Source organism: Heterocephalus glaber, unplaced genomic scaffold, assembly GCF_053883595.1.
Source record: "Heterocephalus glaber isolate CG9 unplaced genomic scaffold, H.glaber_assembly_v1.0 deba00001429, whole genome shotgun sequence".
Taxonomy (NCBI): Eukaryota; Metazoa; Chordata; class Mammalia; order Rodentia; family Bathyergidae; genus Heterocephalus; species Heterocephalus glaber.
The window spans coordinates 29269153-29292540 of NW_028258294.1; the positions used below are offsets into that span (position 1 = coordinate 29269153).

The 23388-nt window shown below is 39.1% G+C and overlaps 1 protein-coding gene across 10 annotated transcripts in view; it reads left to right on the forward strand.

The window, feature by feature from the left end:
- Ttc12 (tetratricopeptide repeat domain 12) overlaps positions 1-23388 on the forward strand; it is an 89056-nt gene that overhangs the window by 13239 nt on the left and 52429 nt on the right. For 6 of the 10 annotated variants that reach the window (XM_087212380.1, XM_087212385.1, XM_021237788.1 and 3 more), the window contains exons 6-10: positions 961-1082; positions 13939-13998; positions 18767-18838; positions 22390-22450; positions 22950-23138. In XM_087212380.1, the coding sequence (XP_087068506.1) occupies positions 961-1082; positions 13939-13998; positions 18767-18838; positions 22390-22450; positions 22950-23138 (504 nt within the window). The remainder of the gene's footprint in view (positions 1-960; positions 1083-13938; positions 13999-18766; positions 18839-22389; positions 22451-22949; positions 23139-23388) is intronic. The other 4 variants (XM_087212388.1, XM_087212381.1, XM_087212382.1 and 1 more) reach the window with 3 other exon arrangements.

The following is a 23388-nucleotide window of genomic DNA, read 5'->3' on the forward strand; positions in this document are numbered from 1 at the left end:
AAGCCTGAGTAAGTCAGAAAAATGAAAAAAGAAAAACAAAGATGTAGAAAGAGAAGAGAAACAAAATAAAAGAAAGACACATTCTATATGTGTGGGGAGTAAGATACATAGTCAAAAGAATACTTTAAGTATTATCTTATACTACCCAGCAGTATGCAACCCAGCAGTTGCAGATGTGAATGATTCTACCTATACTTATTAGAAAATTATATGACCTCCTCTTGTTTTTTTCTAGACAGACATCACTTATTAAATAATCCATTACTTGACAATGAAAGTTTTCCCAAGATAATCATTCACATGAAAGGAATACATTAACACTATACAATGAAAATCACATATAATTTTTATATTAGTAACTTAAGCATAAATACATATTCAAAAAAATTATTGCATAATGGAGTTCTGTTCTAATTTTTAAACCCTTTCTAAATAAGGATGAGAAACCCCAGAGCCTTGCTACCCACTCTCTCATCATCTAGGTCTCCCAGTGTGGTCCTCTGTAGACCTTGACAGTATCTGATAAAATGTTTATTTATCAAAGCTTTGAATATTAAAATTAGAGTTTTTAATCTCATTGATAAAGTTGAAGAAGGTGCTTAATTTATGTAACATTTTCCTGCTGGTAACTGCACAGATTCGTGCATCCTTGGGTCTAAAGAATTTCAGTTTTTTGCATGAATGTGTAACCTTAGTCTCTGGCAAGCTTGGAATGATTCAGAACCCTGATGTACAAAGAGTCACTTTCTTTGAAAAAGTACTTAGAATGCTTAGGGGGGATTTGAAGGAAAAAACAAAGAAACAAGCCCTGAAATATCTGCAGAGAAATAAGTGACAATTGCCTTTTGGGTCGGTGGCAGCTAGGACCTTCAGAGTAGAGTTGGAAAATCAGGGGGCTGCAGTTAGAAGGGTTTTTTGCTCTGTGGTGAAAACTCATCTGTGTGATTTTTATTCTTATAGCCCTAAAAGAACAGGGGAACAAAGCCTTTGCCAAAGGTGACTATGAGACAGCCATCCTGCACTACAATGAGGGCTTGGACAAAATGAAGGATATGAAAGTGCTGTATACCAACCGAGCCCAGGTCAGTGAGTATGTGTCCATGGGGTTTCCCTAGGGAACAATTGCCACTAAACTTGTGAAAACAAAAACAAGATGAGGTGGTACCACTGGTGAGCAGGTAAATATTTACCTACTGGCTCATTTGGAGTATAGGGGGAACTGATTTGTGTACAGCATGTACCCGTTTCCATGGTATAAAAACTCCCACCATATTTTGACTCCAAGCTACCAGGGTGAAATCACTGAAGGAGGATGTGGGAAGAACTGTGTATGGTTAGCTCTCTTTATGATCTAAGTCAGCTGCAACACATCACTGATGGTGACTGGCTAGTTTTCCATGTTTGTAAAGGAGATCACTTGGAATGAAATGACCCATAAGCCCTTGGAATTCAGCCAGCATTCAGTTTCACCATTCTTGGTGATAGTCTGCACTCATAAAGGCTATTCTCTGTATTAGTCATTTTCCGGTTACTAGGATAGAATACCTGACATACTCAATTTAAAGGAGAAAACATTTATTTTAGTTCACAGTTTCAGAGGTTTCAGTCCATGGCCAGCTGGCTCCATGGCAGAGAGGTGTGATGGAAGAAAGCTTCTCATCTCAAAGCAGCTGGGAAGCAGAGAGGAAAAGAGCCAGAGAGAGAGGAAGCTACCAGGAATATACCCTTCCTGATTATGTCCTCAGTGACTGATTTCTTCTAACCAGCCCCTACCTGCTAACAGCCCATTCAGTTATGAATTCATCACTGGATTACTCCCTGATGAGGTTAGGGCCCTGATGATATAATCACCTTCCAAAGTATCTACTTTTAAACACATAATGCCTTTGGGAATATTTTTTATCTAAATTGTAACCCTCTCCTTATAGTTTCCTCTTCATTGTATCAGTCCCTCTGTATGATTAAGATCCTGTGATTAGAGTTAAATGGATAGCTGATGAACCAGTTTCTCAAAATGTTGAATTTCTAAAACCCCTTTCAGCTCATTTTTGTATCACATGGGGTTCCAGTTTCCAATAATGCCAGGCAAAACCCATTACCCAGATGTTTATTAGCTGCTACTTAGTGAAGGGACATGGCTGATAGTTCTCTGTTGAAACAAGAATGTCACCTATGACCTTATCTTTGAAAAACAGTTGAGGTTTTGTGTGGTATAGATGTCTCCTGCTCAGGCCTGAATAACTGGCAGATTCATTGACATGATTATCTGATAGTGAGGACTTGTGAGCAGGACCTGTGTGAGATGAACTCGATGCCACGTCATTTACCAAAGGGAGAGGCTGCTGCACAGGCCCTGTCAGCCCCAATCTCTGTAACTCAAGGTTAAATGTCTGGCTGCTTATGCTGAAGGAGAGCATCGCAAGCAAGAAACAGCACCTTAAGAGGCTGGAGAGTCCAGGGAGTGACAGTGATTTAATTATAAATAAATTCAAGTACAGTATAATCTCATTAGTTTAGAATTTTGAATACATCCAACTAGAGTTTAGGTTTCATTTTCATTTGCCTACCCCTATTTGTCAGAAAAATTTTCTATAAGGAAGTAAATTAATAAATAAGATGGCCAGATTGGCATGCCACAGCTCCCAGCACAGAGGGGGCCTCCAGGTTGGAGTGCTACAGCTCCCAGCCCAGAGAAGACTTCCAGATCAGTGCGCCACAGCACCAAGGCAGGAGGAGGCTTCTGGGTAGATGTGCCAAAGCACCCAGCACAGAGGAGGTGAGCCTCGCAGCCTCCAGGAACACACACACACACACACACACACACACACACACACACACACCCGAGTCAAAATGAGAAGACAGGTAAACGAGCTACAGAACCAGACTTCCAGATCACCTACAGCAACACAAAAGGGAAACGAGATGGAACACTCTGATACTCAACCACCTGGACTCTGAACTAGCAATGAAAGAGTATCTGGAAAAAATGAAATCAGAAATAATTTCTCACATAACAGCAAAGATTGTACCCATAGTGCAAGACATGATTAATAAATCTAGAGAGGATACAGATAAAAAATAGAGGAGCTGAGAAACATGATGGAATCCCAACATAGGAAACAAATTGAATCCATAAAACAGATGCAAACAGATTTCCAGGAGATTAAAAACTCCATCGAAAGTCTGTGTGGCAGAATGAGCCAATGTGAAGACAGAATTTCAGATATAGAAGATAAGGTTGTAATTAGTGACCAGGAAAAGAAAAATTGCTTTAAAATAGCAGGGGAACATGAGAAATCAATCCAGAACCTGCTAGAAAATGCAAAGAAGAATAACATAAGGCTGATTGGAGTCAAAGAAGAAATAGGAGAGAGTGCAAGTGACATAAAAAAAAAAAAAACTGAAACTGTTCACAGAAGTGATGGCAGAAAACTTCCCAAGGAGGGGAAAAGAATTTGACATACAGATAAGTGAGGCATATAGGACTCAAACTAGCCTTGATAAAAAAAAATCTACACATAGGCATATAATTGTTAAGATTCCAGAAACCCAACAGAAGAAAAACATTCTACAAGAAGTTAGAGAAAAGACACAAATCACATACAAAGGAAAGCCCATCAGAATCACAGCAGACTTCTCAGTGGAAACACTCAAGGCAAGAAGAGCTTGGAGTGATGTGTTTCAAGCCCTAAAGGAAAACAACCTCCAACCCAGATTGATGTACCCTGTAAAAGTATATTTCAAGATTGATGGTGAAATAAGATACTTTCATGACAAAGAGACCTTAGGAACTTCATGAATACCAAACCAGCACTCCAAAAAATTTTAGACAAAATCCTAGGAAAAGACAATGAGGATCACAATGTCAGAAAGCCTAGCAGAATGTATCCACCAGGAATGACAAGAAATTAAAAGTAAAGGGGGAAAATCAAACAAAAGAAAAAGTCAAGACAATGATAATATGTATCACTTATAACCATCAATGTTAATAGTATCAACTCACCAATCAAAAGAAATAGAAGACTGGCAGAATGGGTCAAGAAGCAAGATCCAACAACATGCTGCATACAAGAAACACACTTAATTCAAAAAGAAACTCATACACTGAAAGTTAAAGGGTGGAAAAATATACTCCATATGACGGGAACCCGAATAAAAGCAGGAGTACCTATCCTCTTTGCAGATTTCAAACCCACACTGATTAAGAGAGATGAAGAAGGACACTATATCCTTGTAAAGGGAACAGTCCAAGAGGAAGAGATGACAATCATAAATATCTATGCACCAAACATTAGTGCATCCAACTACATAAAACAGATACTAATGGATATGAAAAACCATATAAGCACTAATGCAATAGTACTGGAGGACCTCAATACCCCATTGTCACAAATAGATAGATAAACTAGACAAAAAACAAGCAAAGAAATACTACAACTCAAACAAACTCTTGATCATATGAACTTAGCAGATGTTTACAGAGTCTTCCACCCAACAAAATCAGAATACACATTCTTTTCAGCTGCACACAGGTCATTCTCCAAAATAGACCACATACTTGCTCATAGAACATATTAAGGTAAGTGCAAAGGACTTGAAGTTATCCCCTGTATATTATCAGACCATAGTGCAATGAAATTGGAGATCAACAGCAAAAGAAACTGCAAAAACTTCATAAACACATGGAAATTGAACAACACACTTCTGAAAAACCAATGGGTCACAGAGGAAATTAAAGAACAAATCAGTTCTTTCAAATAAATTACAATGACAATACAACATATTGGAATCTATGGGACACAAGGAAAGCAGTCTTACGAGGGAAATTCATAACAGTGAATAATCATATTAGGAAAACAGAGCAAGCCCAGTTAAACAACCTGATGCTGAACCTCAAGCTTCTCGAATGAGAAGAGCAGGACAACCCCAAAGCTCATACAAAGGAGGATATTATAAAGATCAGAGGAGAAATCAATGCAATGGAGACTAAGAGAATGATACAAAAAAATCAATGAAGCCAAGAGTTGGTTCTTGGAAAGAATCAACAAAATTGGCAAACCCTTAGCCAAACTTATCAGAAAAAGGAAAGAAAAGGCCCAAATCCATGCAATTAGGAATGAAAAGAGTGGAATTACAACAGACCCAGAAGAAATCCAGAGAATCATCAATACCTACTATCAGAACCTATACACCAATAAGACAGAAAACACAGAAGAAATGGACAGATTCTTAGACATATATGAATTACCAAAGTTGAATGAAGAAGACCTAAAAAGTCTAAACAACCCAATATCAATCAATGAAATGGAAAATGTAATTAAAAACTTACCAACCAAGGAAAGCCCGGGTCCTTATGGCTTCACTGCTGAATTCTACAAGACATTTAGAGAGGAACTACTGCCAGTGCTGTTTAAACTCTTCAATGAAATTGAAAGGGAAGCAATACTCCCAAATTCATTCCTGGAAGCAAGCATCACCTTGATCCTCAAAGCAGAGAAAGACCCAACCGAAAAGCAAAACTATAGGCCAATCTCACTAATGAACATAGATGCAAAAATCCTTAATAAGATACTGGCAAACAATGCAGAAGATGATCAAGAAGTTCATACACCCTGACCAAGTGGGATTCATCCCAGGAATGCAGGGATGGTTCAATATATGCAAATCAATCAATGTAATACACTATATCAATAGAGCCAAGGACAAAAACCATATGATCATCTCCATAGATGCAGAAAAAGCATTTGACAAAATGCAACACACATTTATGATAAAAACTCTACAAAGAATTGGAATACACGGTCTCTACCTCAATGTGATAAAAGCCATCTATGAAAAACCAACAACCAATATCATACTAAATGGTCAAAAACTGAAATCCTTCACACTAAAATCAGGAACAAGACAAGGATGTGCACTATCACCACTCTTGTTCAATGTAGTTCTGGAAACATTAGCCATGGCTATTAGACAAGAGAAAGAAATAAAAGGAATAAAGATAGGTAATGAAGAAGTCAAATTGTCATTATTTGCAGATGACATGATACTCTATATAGAAGACTCCAAGAACTCCTCCAAAAGTCTTCTAGACTTAATAACCAAATTCAGTCAAGTAGCTGGTTACAAGGTCAACACACAAAAATCAATAGCTTTCCTCGACACCAATGACAGACCCACTGAGAGAGAAATAGGGCAAATAATTCCTTTCACAATAGCATCCAAAAAACTGAAATACCTAGGAATCATCCTAATGAAAGAAATCAAAGACCTCTTCTCTGAAAACTATGGCACTCTGAAAAGAGAGATTGAAGATGATATCAGAAAATGGACAGACATCCCCTGCTCCTGGGTAGGAAGGATTAATATAGTGAAAATGGCCATCCTTCCAAAACTGCTATATAGATTTAATGCAATTCCAATTGAGATCCCAGCAGCATAATTCATAGACCTTGAGAAAACAAATCAAAAATTCATTTGGAATAAGAAGAGACCCAGAATAGCAAAAACAATTCTAGGTAACAGAGACATGGCAGGGGGTATCACAATCCCCAACCTGCAACTGTACTACAAAGCTGCTGTGATAATAACAGGATGGTACTGGCAAAGAAGCAGACTTGAGGACTGGTGGAATAGATTAGAAGATGCTGAAGCAATGCCAGACACACTCAGCCATCTCATCTTCGATAAAGGAGCCAAACATCCTCACTGGAGGAAAGATAGCCTCTTTAATAAATGGTGCTGGAGAAATGGGGCTTCAACTTGCCAAAGATTAAAACTAGACCTGTATCTTTAGCCATGCACTAAACTAAAATCAAAATGGATTAAAGATCTAAATATTAAAATAGAAACTCTGAACCAGTTGGAACAAAGGTTAAGTAGAACCCTTGAAGACATCGGTGTAGGAAAAGATTTTATGAACAAAACCTCAGTTGCCCGTGAACTAGCACAAACAACAAGTGGGATCTCTCCTTATTAAAAGCCTTCTGCACAGCAAGCGAAACCACCAGCAGTGTGAAGAGACAACCCACAATGTGGGAAAAAATCTTCACCTGCTCTTCCTCAGACAAAGGTCTACTATCTCGAATCTATAAGGAACTGAAAAAGATCAGACCTCCCAAATTTAAAGACCCAATCCAAAAATGAGCATCTGAAATGAACAGACATTTCTCACACAAAGAAGTAGAAATAGCAAATAAATACATGAAAAAATGTTCCACATCTCTGGTCATTCGAGAGATACAAATAAAAACAATACTGAGATTCCACTTCCCTCCAGAAAGAATGGCTGCTACCATGAAATCAACCAATAACAAATGCTGGCAGGGCTGTGGGGAAAGAGGAACCCTGCTCCACTGCTGGTGGGAGTGTAGACTGGTGCAAGCACTGTGGAAATCAGTATGGAGATACCTCAAAGAACTAGGACTGGAAGTCCCATTTGACCCCACTATTCCCCTGCTGGGGATCTTCCCCAAAGAATTAAAAGAATCATACCACAGTGATATATGTGTGCCCATGTTCATAGCAGCACAGTTTGTAATAGCTAAAACTTGGAAACAGCCCAAATGCCCATCAACTGCAGACTGGATAAAGAAAATGTGGTTTTTAATAAAATGGAGTACTACTCAGCCATCAAAAATGAGAAATTAGAGACATTTATAGCTAAGTGTATGCACATTGAGGCGATACTCTTAAGTGAAATAAATAGGACACACATGAATAAATTCTGAATAGTTTCTCTGGTGTGAGAAACTGAAAGTGTAAATAAGGACTAAATGTATAATAGGTAATGTGAAATAGGAAGAAAAGGGGCAAAGGGGAAGGAAGTGGGAGGGCTAGGGGAAAGGATAGAAGGGAATGGGATTAATATGAGAAAATTGAAAAATAGGAACAAAATCTTTGTAAATAGGGAGGACTGGAGATGTTGAAGGTAGGGCTGGGCAAGGGTGAAAAATAAGAACCAAGAAAGACTATGTAAAGGTGCAAATTTCCCATGATGAATGTCATTATATTGTATACCTAAAATGTACCAATGATTAGAATGAATAATCGATAATGTAAAATAGGAAGAAAAGGTCCAAAGGGGTAGGGGTAGTGGGAGGGGCACGGGAAAGGAAAGAAGGGAAAGGAAAAAATGATGAGAAATGGAAAAAATTGAAATAAAGTCTTTGTAAATAGGGAAGGGTGGAGGGGGTGAAGGGAGGGCTAGGAATGGGGAAAAAATAAGAACCAAGATGCATTAGGTAAAGGTACAATTCCCAATGAGAAATGTAATTGTGTTGTATACCTACAGTGTACCAATAAAAGAATTTAATTTAAAAAAAATGAAAAGAAAATGGCTATAATTCCAAAATTGCTGTATAGATTCAATGCAATCCCAATTGAAACCCCAGCAACACACTTCAAAGACCTTGAGAAAACAATCTGAAAATTCATTTGGAACAAGAAGAGACACAGAATAGCAAAAGCAATTCTAGGTAACAGAGACATGGCAGAGGGCATTACAAGCCCCAACTTGAAACTATACTGCAAAGCTACTGTGATTAAAAACAGCATAGTACTGGCAAAGAAACAGACCTGTGGACCAGTGGAACAGATTGGAAGATGCAGAAACAACTCCAGACACACTCAGCCACCTCGTCTTTGACAAAGGAGCCAAACACGCTCACTGGAGGAAAGATAGTCTCTTTAATAAATGATGCTGGAGAAATTGAGTGTCAACTCGCCAAAAACTAAAACTAGACCTATATCTCTCATCATGCACTAAACTAAAATTGAAATGGATTAAAGATCTAAATATAAAAACAGAAACGCTAAACCGGCTGGAACAGAGTTTAGGTAGAACTCTTGAAGACATTGGGGTAGGAAAAGACTTTATGAACAAAACCTCATTTACCCATGAACTAGCACAATCAACAAATGGGATCTCTTTTTACTAAAAAGCTTCTGCACAGCAAGAGAAACTACCAGCAATGTGAAGAGACTACCCACAATGTGGGAAAAAATTTTCACCAGTGGGCCCTCAGACAAAGGTCTACTTTCTCAAATCTATAAAGAACTTTAAAAAAATCAGACCTCCCCAATTGAAAGACCCAATCCAAAAATGGGCATCTGAAATGAAAAGACATTTCTCACACAAAGTAGTAGACATGGCAAATAAACATATGAAAAAATGTTCCACATCACTGGTCATTCAAGAGATGCAAATGAAAATGCTGAGATTCCACCTCACTACAGAAATAATGGCTGCTATCATGAAATCAACCAACAACAAATGCTGGCGGGGCTGTGGGGAAAGAGGAACCCTGCTCCACTGCTGGTGCGAGTGTAGACTGGTGCAACCACTGTGGAAATCAGTATGGAGATACCTCAAAGAACTAGAACTGGAAGTCCTATTTGACCCAGCTATTCCCCTGCTGGGGATCTTCCCCAAAGAATTAAAAGAATCATACCACAGTGATACATGTACACCCATGTTCATAGCAGCACAGTTTGTAATAGCTAAAACTTGGAAACAGCCCAAATGTCTATCAACTGGAGACTGGATAAAGAAAATGTAGTTTTCTTATAAAATGGAGTACTACTCAGCCATCAAAAATGAGAAATTAGAGACATTTATTGCTAAATGGATGCACATTGAGGTGATACCCTTAAGTGAAATAAACAGGACACACATGTGTAAATACCAAATAGTTTCTCTAGTGTGAGAACCTGAAAGTGTAAATAAGGACTAAAAGATATAATAGATAATGTGAAATAGGAAGAAAAGGGGCAAAGGGGAGTGGGAAATGGGAGGGGAAGGGAAAAGGAAAGAAGAGAATGGAATTAATATGAGAAAATGAAAAAATGGAAACCAAGTCTTTGTAAATAGGGAGGGATGGAGGGGTTGAAGGGAGGTCAGGGGAAGGGGGAAAAAATAAGAACCAAGAGAGTATGTAAATGTGCATATCTCCAATGATGAATGTCATTATATTGTACACCTAAAATGTACCAATAAAAGAATATACAAAAAAAGAAAACATGGCCACAGGTCCATTTAGCAGTGTATATTTTATCACCCTAACGAGATTTATAAATTAAACTTTTTGAGGGCAAAAACTCTTTACTTTCCCTCTAATGCTCTGTTTGTAAAACATGTTCAATAAATCCTTGTTATGTTACATAACATTGAAGACATAATAAGTTAAGAAATTAAATTTCTGCTGACAATTCAGAAGAATCATTTAGATGTAAGCAATTACTATAATAATTTTATTTCCTTCTTATTTATCACCAAATTTGGTCTACAGTTTGGTGTCTAAAATAGCAGCTGTACCTACCATTGCTTGTTCAGTCTGTTTAGTGATTCAAAAGCAATGAAATTGAATTGCTTTTAGAATGTTATATAATGCAGACTTCTATCTAACTCAGATTTCCCATATCCTGATTCATCTAAATGAGTTACAGTTTTACTGTACTCAATTTTAAGCAGCTCTTTGATGAGTTCTGAAGAATCACATTAAGAATGAATGTGGCTAAATATAAGTAAATGCAATGAAAAGCTTTGGGGAAGCAGTTTCCCCCAGTGTTCCCAAAGAGTAAGCTTATTCTGAGACAAATAAATGCAAAATGTGCTGCCTGTGTTGTGAATCATTTGAACCATTGACTATTTTTAAAATGCCTCCCCTGTTTGCATGCCATGATAGAAAACACTTAATAAGGACCCTGTGAATTGAATGCTGCTTGCTAAAGAAAAAATCTACCCTTTTCATCCCTTTGTTTTTCCCCTGGAGCTAATGTTATGATCAATAGATTGCTGGTGTAATTTAGATAAATCTAGAGTTTAATTGCCATTTGGAAAAAGTACCTCTTCTGAAAACTTAGAAGAGCAAAAAAGAATAGAGAAGTTACAGGGTGTTAAATACAAGCCCTGGGGAGAGAGGAGAAACAGAAAAAGAAAAAGGTTGTGTAGATAAACTGTTGAAGCCCTGCAGATATTTACAGGGTCTGTGTGTATTCTGAATCAGTGCCTCAAAATCCTGGCTACAGTTGTCTAGAATGATGCTGACTTCTTCCTCACATCTTGTGATTTTCAGATGCAACACAGGACCCCAAAGGAAAGGATGGTGCTTTATAAACAAACATCTCAAAGAGTTGTCTTCTTCAATTAGTATGGAGCCTGAGTTAATGAAAGCATCACCTCTCAGCTCCCTTCCTACAGTGGCACAAAGTTACACGCAGAAATTCGTTAGCTGGCTATAGCTTGCTCCCTCCTCATTTTGGTTTAGTGCTTAAATTCCCCATGAGTTACAACACTGACCTCATAATTGGCTTTTCCAAATATCTCATCTTACTGTTAAGAATGTCAAGTGCCTTGGTGCACTTCTGATCATGGACAAGCCTATGTGTGGTGTTGGCTCGATTACTGGTGATGGAACCCTGGAGAAGCCACTTATCCTCCCGGCACTTGGTTTTCCTTTCTTACATGGAGTCATCATTTCTGCTTTCTTTTGGAAACTTAAAATCATGGTAAAAATTTATTGGCCACTTATTGTGGCCAGTAATTAGTAAGAAGGCTAAAGTAGCTATTGTGCTTATCTTTAAACGGTCTTTCATTTTTTGTGTTGGAAGCTTTAGCTGAACTAAATGCACAAATCCATTTAGTTTATGTGGACCCCTGTTACTGTTTAGATCTAAAATGTTCCTCAAAAATCTCATGTATTTAGAGATGGAACTTTTGGGAGATGGTCGGGTCATAGAGACACTATACTTATCAGTGCATTAATCATTGATGAGTTGATAGCTGAATGTGCTGTTAGGAGATGGGACCTTGGTTGAAGGACGTGGGTCACTGCAGGCATGACCAGGAAGGGTATGTTCTTTTCCCTGCCTCCTTCCTTCTCTCTCTCTTTCTCTGCTAACTGGTTATCGTGGGATAAGCAGCTTTCCTCTGCCATGCCCTTCCTTCATGCTATTTCTGCCTTGGAGTTAGCCAGCTATGTACTGAGCCGTCTAAAACTGTGAGCCAGAATAAACCTTCCCCTCTTCAAGTTGCAAATATCAAGTGTGTCCCAGTGATGAGAGAGTAACTAATAACCCCCAAATTCCAAGGTGATTTTTGATTTTCAAGATTTTCCCTAATTACAGAGGATTCCAAAAGAGTACTCAGACATTTGGTATTAAGGGCTCATGGTGATGGCCTCTTGAATGTCAGTCTGTTTCCTACATTTCTTCCTTTCTGCTGGTATTATGAGAACAGAGCAGAACTTTTTCTTTATCTATTTTTAGTAACATTACTAAGTCATAATTTATACACCGTACAGTTCACCCACTTAAAGGGTATAATTACTGGGTTTTAGTCTAATCACAAAGTTATGCAAATCTCAATCAATTCTGAACATTTCATCATCCCAGGAGAAACTCCATATCTGTCTCACTTTCTAGTCACTGAGACACAGTTTCTGACAACAGCATCTTAAAAGAAGAGAGGTTTATTTTGTTTCAACATTCCAGTAATCTCAGTCCTTACACTGTCAACTGGCTCCAAGGCAGGACAGCATGGCGGAGGAGAGCTGCTCATGGCATGGCAGATAGGAGACAGAGGACGTCAAGGAAAGAGGAAGAGAGATATACCCTTCCAGGTCACACCCATTGTGACCCCCTCTTCCAATCAGATCCCACCTTCTAACAGCAAGTCAGGTATAAACCCCCATAATCCAGTCACCTTCCCAAAGCCCTGCCTATGAACTCATGAAGCTCTTGGGGGACATCTAAATATAAACCGTAGCAATACTCTTTGGCTCTCACCTTCCAAGCTTCCCATTTCCCCACCCAACTCCCAGCCCTAGACAACCACTAATCTACTTTCTGCCCCTATATATTTGCCTATTCTGGACATATCACATAAATTAAATCATGTAATAGTTATCCTTTTGTTTCTGATTTCATTTGGGATAATGTTTTCAAGGTTCACCCTTGTCACAGTACGTATCAGCTCTTTATTTCTTTCTATTGCTGAACAATTTTTTATTGTATGGGCATACCATATTTTAGTTATCTATTAGTTGGTGGATATTTGGATTGTTTCTATTTTTCATTATTACAAAAAATTCTGATATGAGCATTCATGTACAAATTTTTGTGTGGATATATGGTTACCATCTTCTTGGTATACACCTAGAGGCAGAATCGCTGGGTCATATGGCAACTCTATATTTTAACTTCGGAGATACTGTCATACTATCTTCCAAAGTCCCTGCCCCATTTTACATTCCTCCTAGCTGTTTCAGCTTTTCCATAGCCTTTCCAGCACTTGTTGTCATCTACTTTTTTGATTCCCTTTGTCATTTTGTGTCCTTCTGGAACATTCACAGCAGGTTAGGCTCAATAGGTAAGCTCTTCTTTTGTAGGTATGATTAGTGTGCTGAGTACTTTCTGTTTGTCCTGCCAGTCCTTCTTTGCCCTGCTCTATGGCCTGGGGTTGGCCTGTATGGGCTGATGCTTTGGTTTCCTGGCTCTCTAGCTTCCCTTTGGGTTCAGCCAGTGTGATCAGAAGAAAGGTGAACAGCAGGACTAAGCTGTTTATTCTCCTGGCTTTCAGTTCTAGTAAAGGATTTAGGTCATGTGAGGCAGCTCTTTCACATAGCTACCTCCCACTTTCTTCATTGCTCCTCTCTCTGCCTCTTCAGTTTTAGCCATGGTGATGTTAGCCCTGGGATTCTGTGACATCCCTCATCTGTTCCCCAAAGCCTGGTCCTCCTTACCTTGTAAGTAGTTCCTTCGTCACATTCTCTCCAACTTGCCATGAGAGTGTGACATCTGTTTGCTGCTGGGACCCTGCCTGATCCAGGCTGCAGCCAGTGACTCCTTTTCCCCATTCTGCTGTTTGTCTACTTTCTATACTGCCTAAAGACTGCTTGATGCAGAATTATGTCTGAGTGTCAGCTCTTTGTGTCGTTACAGGCTTATATAAAACTTGGGGACTACCAGAAGGCCCTGGTGGATTGTGACTGGGCACTAAAGGTATGAGAATATTTCCTTTCCCACATGATAGTGTCATGCTTCCTTGGGTTAGATGTCTCAGTCCTGAAATGAATAGAAGTGAGTTGCCAGCATATCGCAGTAGGAAAGGGTATAGACTCTGCACACAGAGCCTCAATTTCTTCCTCCATAAAATGGGATGGAACAGAATTGTTGTGAGGGTCATGATAATGCACATAAGCTTCCTAGTCCTTAATAATAAGCATTCCAGAGAAGCTCTGTAATTGTTTTCTTTCAAGGTTTAATATTGCAGTAGCTTGTTTTTTACTACTGTGTTAACAGATCCTTTACTCCATGCCATAGTGGAAATGCTCCTGTCTCTAAAGCCCGCAACAGGAGCTTGTTTTTGCAGTGTTGTCATTCTTCCTCATCAGTTTGTGCTTTCCTCCTCCATCTCTAGCAATTTGGAAATATACTGTAACATCCTCTATTTATAGAGGAATATATATTTATAGAGGGATTTATAGAGGGATTTTCTATTTATAGAGGGATAATCAGAATCAGAAAAAAGAATTCCTATTGTCCAACATCAGTCAGGCCTCAGGGAGATAGTAAGATACCCTTCACAGTATTCCCTCCAAAATCTGTTCAAGTAGATTATCAAAGGTGCACAGAAGTAGGGAATGTTCATTTTCACATTGCCACGATTATTTCTTAGGGACATTTTTTCAGATGACCGAATAGTGAACTCTTACTCCACATTCCTCTGTGTTACTTTATTTAAATAATTCAAATTAGCACTTCACATACTTTTTCACTGAAGTGCTGCTAACAGAAAAGAATGAGCATGAGCCCTTCAAGGGTCTAGAAAGAAGAAACATGAAATTGCTCTTAAGACATATGATTTATCTTAAAAATCCTTGTGAATTTGACATGACACTGTAAAGTTTGTATCTTTGCTTTAATATAACACTATTATTTTAAACAACTTACAATCAAGAGGAATTGAGGTACCAGGAGAATGTGCTAGATGTATTCTATGGTTTTGATTCCTGGGACAGCAAACCCTGCCTCACCTAGTGAGCTCAGCCTAAATCAAGAGCACTCTCTCGCAGCAACATACAGGCCACATCTACTTGCTTCTTTTCTATTGAGGGAGGAAGAAAACAAAATAGGATGAATTAGAAAGTCACCTTTGCTTATGGTGGTTTGTGAAATAGCAAAGATCCTCCAAAAAGGGGCACCTAGAGTATCTCAGCTCCTGTCCTTTAGAAGGTGCAGCAGTGAGATTGCCCTGTTGTACTGGGGAGGCCTTTAAATTTTGAGAGTTGCCCAAAGCTGATGACATCAAGTCTTTTACATCTCTAGATCTCCTAACTTACTTCATCAACTTATTGGATCATGATTTTTCTATCATTATTCTGTAAGAAGAGAGAGACTGCTGGGGATTTAGCTCAGTGGTTTTGCCACCTGCTGCGCAAGCGCACAAAGACCCGAATTCAATACCCAGTACCAAAAAAAAAAAAAAAAGAGAAGAGAGAGACAAGGATATTTTGTTTGATTATTCCAACAATAACAGCAAAAACCACGTTTGCTTCCTGCTCACAGCATGCTTGTTGGTTCTGTTCAGTACCACTATCTTTCCTATTTGGGGAGCAAGGAAGCCAAGCTTCTGATATAATTAAGTAACTTACACAGGATCACAAAGCTAATCTTGGTCTTTCTATTTGCCTGTGCTCTTAACCATGGCCTCTCCCTTGAAACCTTTAACTTCATAATCCCTGGGTGTAGACCTAATCCTTGTCTGTGGAAGAAACAATATGTCCTTGAAGGGCCTCCAAGAGCATCTGTTCTGATCGGCAAGGACCAGACTGAGGAGGTAGACCACCCTTGTGCTGACTAGGATAATACACTGGCCTGTTCCCAAATGTTAACTGAAGCACAATGTAATTAACGGTGAAACCGAGGCAAAGCAGGCCCAATGAAGCTGACATTAAAAAATGCTGACACTCAGCAGCCAATCTTGTTAAATGCCCAGCAAGGCTCTCAGCTAAAGAGGTTTGAGTAACTTGGAGGAGTGGGGAAAATTGCACAAGGAATTCTAAAAACAAGTGACAGTCAGTTCTATGTTGAAGCCTTCAATTCAAAGAAACTTTTGCTTTCTTTAAAAGCCTTTAAAATATCAGTAGTGAATGTTACAGACATTCCATAATTAATAGTAATAGTACTTTCATGCCAGTTTAATATTTTCGACACTTTTAAATTGAGACAAGCCTATGTGATGATATTTCAAGACTGATGTTCCTTGTCAAGGAAGGTAAGGTAGCTGGTTTCAATTAGGATCAGAATAATTTCTTGCTTGGTAGAATGCTTCCTGTGCAATGAAATACATCTTGGTCTGAAAGCGCTATTTATTTAAGGGGAGTCTGATGTTCACCCAAGAAGATCATACTGAGGAGTGACACACGCTCAAAGGAGAATGGGCCCAGTAGTAAGAAAATCCGTTAGTGGCCTTTTATGTCTGTGTGAAGGAAGGTGAAGTCATGGCTACACACACTTCATGATGACAAAGTAGGCCATGGCTGTGGCCTCAAGTGTGCAACTTGTGTGCGCTGTGGGGATTTGGCTCTCCTGAACTGACCTGTTGGAGTTTCCTCTTTTCTCTGTAACCATTTTTTTCCTGCTTCCTCTATTTCATCTTTGGGGAATTGTCCAGGCTTGAGAACCTGTTCAGCTCTTATCTCTGCAAATGCCTCTCACACCTTCTTCCCTACACTCCCCCTTCCCCTGGTTCCAGAGCTACATTTCATGCTCCTCCCACAACCTTTCATTTGATTGTCTTGGCATCCTCTGAAACTCAGTATTCTAGAAGCAAACTCTCCATCTTCTCCATTCCCTTCTGTCTCTGACTTCTTTTCTTTCTGTCACTGCCACCTCATGTTTTCCAGGAATCCAAACCCAGGTTTTGACATCACATCCTCTTCCACCCTTATCACTTATATTTTTTTTTCTTGTTTTGTTTTTTGGTACCAGGGATCAAACTCAGGACCTTGCGCTTTCGAGGCAGGCAGCAGCACCACTGAGCTAAATCCCCAGCCCCATCACTTATATTTAGTTGGTGCTGGTCTTTTATTTTTTTGCCATGGCTCTAATGTCTGTACTTCCTTCCACTCCCACTGTCACCAGGACTTCAGACATCAGCCCAAGGTCCAAGTGACTGTTTCCTTGCTCAGCACCCTGCCTTTTTCTCCTCTGGTTAGGTCTGCATCTGCCTCCACAATGCCGTTGAGGAAACCCTTCTCTTGTCTGACATTCAGGGCCTCCATGTGGAGTAAGGTCTAGCTCCCCCTTTCCAGCCACATCTTCCCATCATCCAGCAGCTACCCCCCAATCCTACCTGGATCATCAGGATAGCCCCAGGACCCTCCCACCTAGGGACCTTTCTCAACTCCTCCCCCTCTCCCCTCTGTCATCCCTTCTCCCAACACTCAGGATCCTGCTCAAATCCCTGCACTCTGTATGCCCTCTTTTAGACTGCATCTCTTTAGAGCAGACTTCTTCCTAGTCAACTTTTGCAGTAGCATTTCCTACAATAGCTACATACCTTTTTTTTCTATAGGATATTTCTGAAGGGGATTTAGTATTATTTTAAGTCCTGGATTCCTGGAGTCAAATGACCAGATTCCAGATTCCAGTCCTCTATTTACTATTCATATGATCTTGAATTTCTCCAGCTCTAGTTTCTTCATCTGTAAATAATTGTACTTGTTTTGTTGAGTTGTCATAAACTTTCTATGAAGTCATTCATATGAACATCAAGTTCAGTGTCTAGCACATGAAATGGACTGAAAAATCATGTAATCTTATTATTACTACTACTACCACCGTTCACTTAGCAGTAGATCAGAAAATAATATACATGAGAATGCACCCATTTAGGTGTCTTGGTAACATACCACTTCTGGTGAGGAACGGAATGAGGACACATTAGACTTCTGAGCTTGATCTCCTTAAGTCTGAACTCTAAAGAGCACCTGCCCTGGTACAGTGCCTAAAAGGGATTCCATAAAGGTTACTTAACTGGCTGTTTTAAATTTTAATCAATGTCTCTAAGCCAAATCATTTCCCTCCCTTATAATAATTAAGGTCAGACACCAGATGCCAGCTCCTTATGTAAATAATGCATTCTGAGCCATGAGTGTTCAGTCCTGCCTTTTGAAAGGGACATTGCTCCAGACCTTAAGTGATGTGAATGTAAGATCCCAGTGTGCATGTTGTGGTTCAAGAGTAGGGACTTCCTTGGCCCACCAAGATGTGCTGGTAACCTCAGTTGCTTCCTTGCCCAGATCAATTCACTCTCTTCTAATAAAGAAGTGGCTCTCAAATGTGGCTGCACAGTTACATCCCCTTGAGAGGTAATAATTATGTATTCCTAGGCTCCACCCAAGAGAATAATTTAATTGGTATGAGGTCGAGATTTTATGAACATCCTGGGTAATTCTAATGTTCCTTCAATATTAAGAGCTCTTCTAAAGTAAGGGTTTCTGGTTTGCTTCCTGAGTGAGTCTCATTAAATAGAACTGAAAACTGGCAGGTATCATTACTCTGATAGAGAGCTTGCTGGTACATCCCTTCTCCCAGGCATCATTTAGTTTGGTTACAGATGCACAGAAAAGTTTTAATTGTCAACTCTGGTAGCTGTCCTGAAAAACAAAAACTCTGCCTCCACTCTATTAGTGAGACAGATAGGGAAGTACCTAGTGACTTCAAATCTTCTGAAACATCTGATCCGTCATTCTCTTTTATGCAGTGTGATGAAAAATGCACAAAAGCATATTTCCACATGGGAAAAGCCCACCTGGCCCTGAAGAACTACAGTATGGTGAGTTCTTAAAGGGATGTCAGTGCATATTTGACCACAGAGTATTGCTCTGGGTTGTTCCAGAGGAGAACCATGGTCCTCCAGCTTGGTTTGATATGATTCCTACCTTTAGTATTTTCCAAGGTAAATCTCAAGATGTATCCACTAGTACAACCCTGCCAGATGTCAGAATTTTTTTGGCAGCATTTTCTACCAGTGCTCATGCAACTTCTGGAGAGAAAAACCATAAGAAAAGTGAGAAAATGAAATTCACTTGCAATCTCATCACCCAAAAATAACAGCCCAAATATATACATTAAGATATTACATATTGTTAATAACAGCTCTATTGAGATATAATTCGTACAGCATGCAATTTACCTATTGTTATAGTTTCAGTCAAGAATATCCCCCAAAGACTTCATGTACTCATGAGCAGGGCTTTTGGAAGGTGATTGAATTATAGGGGCGCTACAGATAACTTGCTGTTAGGAGGTGGAGCCTGGTTAAAGGTGAGTCACTGGGAGCGTGACCTCAAAGGGTATATTTCCCTTCCTGTTTTTCCTTGATTTTCTCTCTCTGCTTGCTGACTGCCATGACTTGAGCAGCTTTCCTCTGCCCAGGCCCTTCTATTATGCCATTTCTGTGTTTAAGGATGGCCTGAAACTTCTAAACTGTGAGCCAAAATAAACCTCTCCTCCTTTAAGTTGCAGATGCTGGGTATTTTGTCCCAGAAATGAGAAAAGTGACTGAGCCACCTATGGAAAGTATACAATCTGGTTTTTAGCATAGTCAGATTTGGACAGCGGTCCACAATCATTCACAACCACTCCTCTTTTCTTCATCTACATCTTAACCTTAGGCAGCCATTTCCACCTCTACACATTTGCCTGTTCTGGACATTTTAAACAAATAAAATCATATAATATGTCCTCTTTTATGACTGGTGTCATTCAGTTACTCTAATGTTTGCATGGTTCATCCAAGTCATGGTATGTATCAGTTCTTCATTCCTTTTTATTGCCCAATAATATGCCATTGTATGAGTATACCATATTTTATTTATTCTTTTATCAGCTGATGAACATTTGGGTTGTTCCCACTCTTTGACTATTATGACTAAGGTGGCTATGAATATTCATGTGCAACTTTTTTCTTGAGTATATACCTAGGAGTAGAATTGCTGGGTTGTATGGTAACTCTATTATTAACCTTTTCAGAAACTATCAAACTATTTTTCAAAATAGCTACAGGTTTTGAATTTTGCCTTTCTTTCAGCAGTCTATGAGATCCCCAGTTGCTTCCCATCTTTTCTGGTACCTGTACAGTAAGTCCCCAACTTACAAATGAGTTCTGTTCTCATAAGTTGGATTTCCTCATAAGTCTGACAAAGTGAGTCTTATACATTTTTGGCATAAATATACAATGTAAAGCATAAAAAAACCAAAGCACATCAACACTGTTTTTGCTCTTGCTTCCAGACATCATGGGTTCTGGTCGAGCACTACACTAGTGTACACTATTGCACTGTACAGTAAGTACACAGCAACACAACTGTGACAATGTCTGTAAGACACATGAGCTACGTCTGTTTGTGATTTGTTCCCATCTACATAATGTGAGGTTGATTCATAACTGTGAAAGTTTGCAACTTGAATGTTTGTAAGTCCGGGACTTACTGTATTATCTTTCTTTTTCATTATATCTATTCCAGTGAATGTCATCTCATTGTGGTGTTCATTTGTACTTCCCAAATGACTAACAATGTTGAGGTCTTTTCATGTTCTTATTGTCCATTTGTATCTTCTTTGGAGAAATGTCTTTTCAGATTTTTTGCCCATTTTTAAGTGAGAGGTTTTATTTTTGTCCTTTTATAGTGAGTTGTAAGAATTTTTCATATAGTCTGAATACAAATTTCTTATGAGATACATAATTTACAGATATTTTCTTCCATTCTATATGTTGTCTTTTTCACTCTTTTGATGGTATTTTTCATAGCACAAAATTATTTCTTTTTGATGACGTCTATTTTTTCCTTGGTTCCTTGAGGTTTTTATTTCTCAAAATGAAGATTTATACCTATTTTTTTCTAAGAGTTTTATGGCTTAAGCTCACACATGCAGAGCTGTGGTCCATGCTGAATTAATCTTTGTATGTGGTGTGAGGTAAGGGTTCAGCTTCATTCTTTTGCAAGTAGATACTCAGTTGTTCCTGTCTCATTTAGTGAAGGGACTATTCTTGCTCCTTTTGAGTGATTTTAATCAGTTAATCATAAATATATGATTTTCTTCACGGACTCTAAGTTGGGGTGACTATGGGACTGATTCTACAGGCCTCTAGAGGCTTTTCAGAGGGCCTTGGCTCTTTGAGTGATCTGCCAGCCATTGAAGGGTTTTTAACAAAGACTGATGTGATCTAACTTATATTTTAAAGGATTACTTTGACTTCTGTATGAGAATATATTTTGTAATGGCAAAGTAAGGAGAGAGAACCAATTAGAAAAAAAGATTTAAATAAATTATCTAAATAAGAGTCCCTTGTGGTGATGATGGATATAATAAGAAGTAGTGGGATTCTGAGTATATATTGATGGAGAAACCAACAGAAATTGCTGATAAATTGGATTTGGGGTTGAAGAAAACTTGGGTTAGATGTACATACTTTTATTCTGCAACAGTGCCCCTTTTTAAAATGTGACTTTTTTTCTTCATTTCTTAACCTGTCTTCTAGATAGACCTTGAACCTTCAAGATATCTTTGAACTGTTTATGTTTTGTTTCCTTAGTTATTTTTCTTGGTGACTAGTTGGATTGCCCTCCAGGCATTTCTTATATCCTTATGGCCAATGCTGCCTTACCCCAGAAATTCCCACAAACTGGAATCTTTCGTCTTCCAGAAACTTCTTTTTTTAATTTTTTTGGTACTGGGGACCAAACTCAGGTCCTTGCACTTGCGAGGCAGGCGGCAGAACCACTGAGCTAAATCCTAGGCCCCTTCCAGAAACTTCTTATCTAAGTTTCTTCAATGAGAGTCCCTCCCTCTCAAGTTTTCTAGCTGAGTCAGGGTGATCAGTGAGTGAATGCACTCCTGCAGCTGTCTCACAGACTGTACATTTAACTAGGCACTTCTTTTTCTTATTCCTGAGTCTCTATCAGCAGTATCTCCAGCTTCATTTATTTCCTCCTCCCTTTAGACATATCTGACAAATAGCCTCCTAGTCTTTCTTAGTGCAAACATCATATCTAAATTTTGCATTTGCCTTATGAGTATTCCTATCCAGACAGACACGACCCACCCAAATTTAGGACTGGATATATTTTTTATCACAGTCTGTATCTGGCAACATAATTTTTTAGAATGAGCTTTGAAATAGTACATACTGCCCCACAGAACCAAAAAAGCCTAAACAAATTATCAGATACACAATGTGTTCTCCATGCCTACTGTCTGTGCCAAGAGCCAGAGGAAGCTAGGTGGAATAATGAAGAAGCCAAGCCCTACAATGCCCAGTGTCTTTCTTGTAATCACTGTTACCCCCTAACCACTCTTCAAGGTCTTGTTTCTGTTTTTCAGTCCAGACAATGTTATCAGAAGATCTCAGAAATAAACTCCAAGCTGCAAACACAGGTGAAAGGTGAGAATGTTCCTGCTGGTATTCTTCCTCTGAACTTCATTTCCCTTTATGCTCTTCCCTATTGGATGTCTTCCTGCCTTCTCTGCCTGGAGCCACAGGGCAACACCTTTTCTTTTCTACATGAGCCGCCCCCTGTGTTAATGGTCCATTCTGCTCCTCTCCCCTCTATTCTCCCACTCTAGTTTTTACCTTCCTTTTCTCTGTGCCATCCTCCTGTAGCATCTTCTAGACTGCTCTAAATCTCCAAGATGATTTAAGAATTGGGCTTTACATTGTTTCTAAAATTTTTCTTGCTGAAGAAGTGTTCAAATTATTTTAATGCTCTATACTTTTCAACTTCCAATGAGAGAACAAAGAAAAGAAAGGAAAGGAAAAAGAAAGAAAGGGAGTGAGGAAGGATCAGTGACTTCTTGTGAAGTATTATTAGGTAACTTCTTGTGTGGTATTGTGGATTGCAAGGGTTTTGTTTGGTTTGCATGTTTCCTGCTTGTTTTACCAGAATACCTGCACCAAGTAGATCTCCAAGAGAAGGCAGACTTTCAAGAGAAAGAAGCCCATGAATTGTTGGATTTGGGAAAGAACACAGCTGTGACAACCAAAAACCTCCTGGAAACCCTTTCTAAGCCCGACCAGACGCCCTTGTTCTATGCAGGGGGAATGGAGATCCTGACTGACGTGATGAAGGATTGTAAGCCCGAGATGAGTGTAATCTCCTGAGTGTTGTCAATGTGAATGGGCAGGGCTTGGGGCTCAGCTGTAAGAGGCAAAAGAATCCTTCCTTTCCTTCTATCAACACAGATTAAAGATCTCCTCTAATATAAGTGCTCAAAGGGTGCACTCCTGCCTTCCCTTGTCCTCTCTTTAGAACGTGCATACATTCAATACATGTAGTAAACACCACACATACAACACAACACAAAACACACACACACACAGCA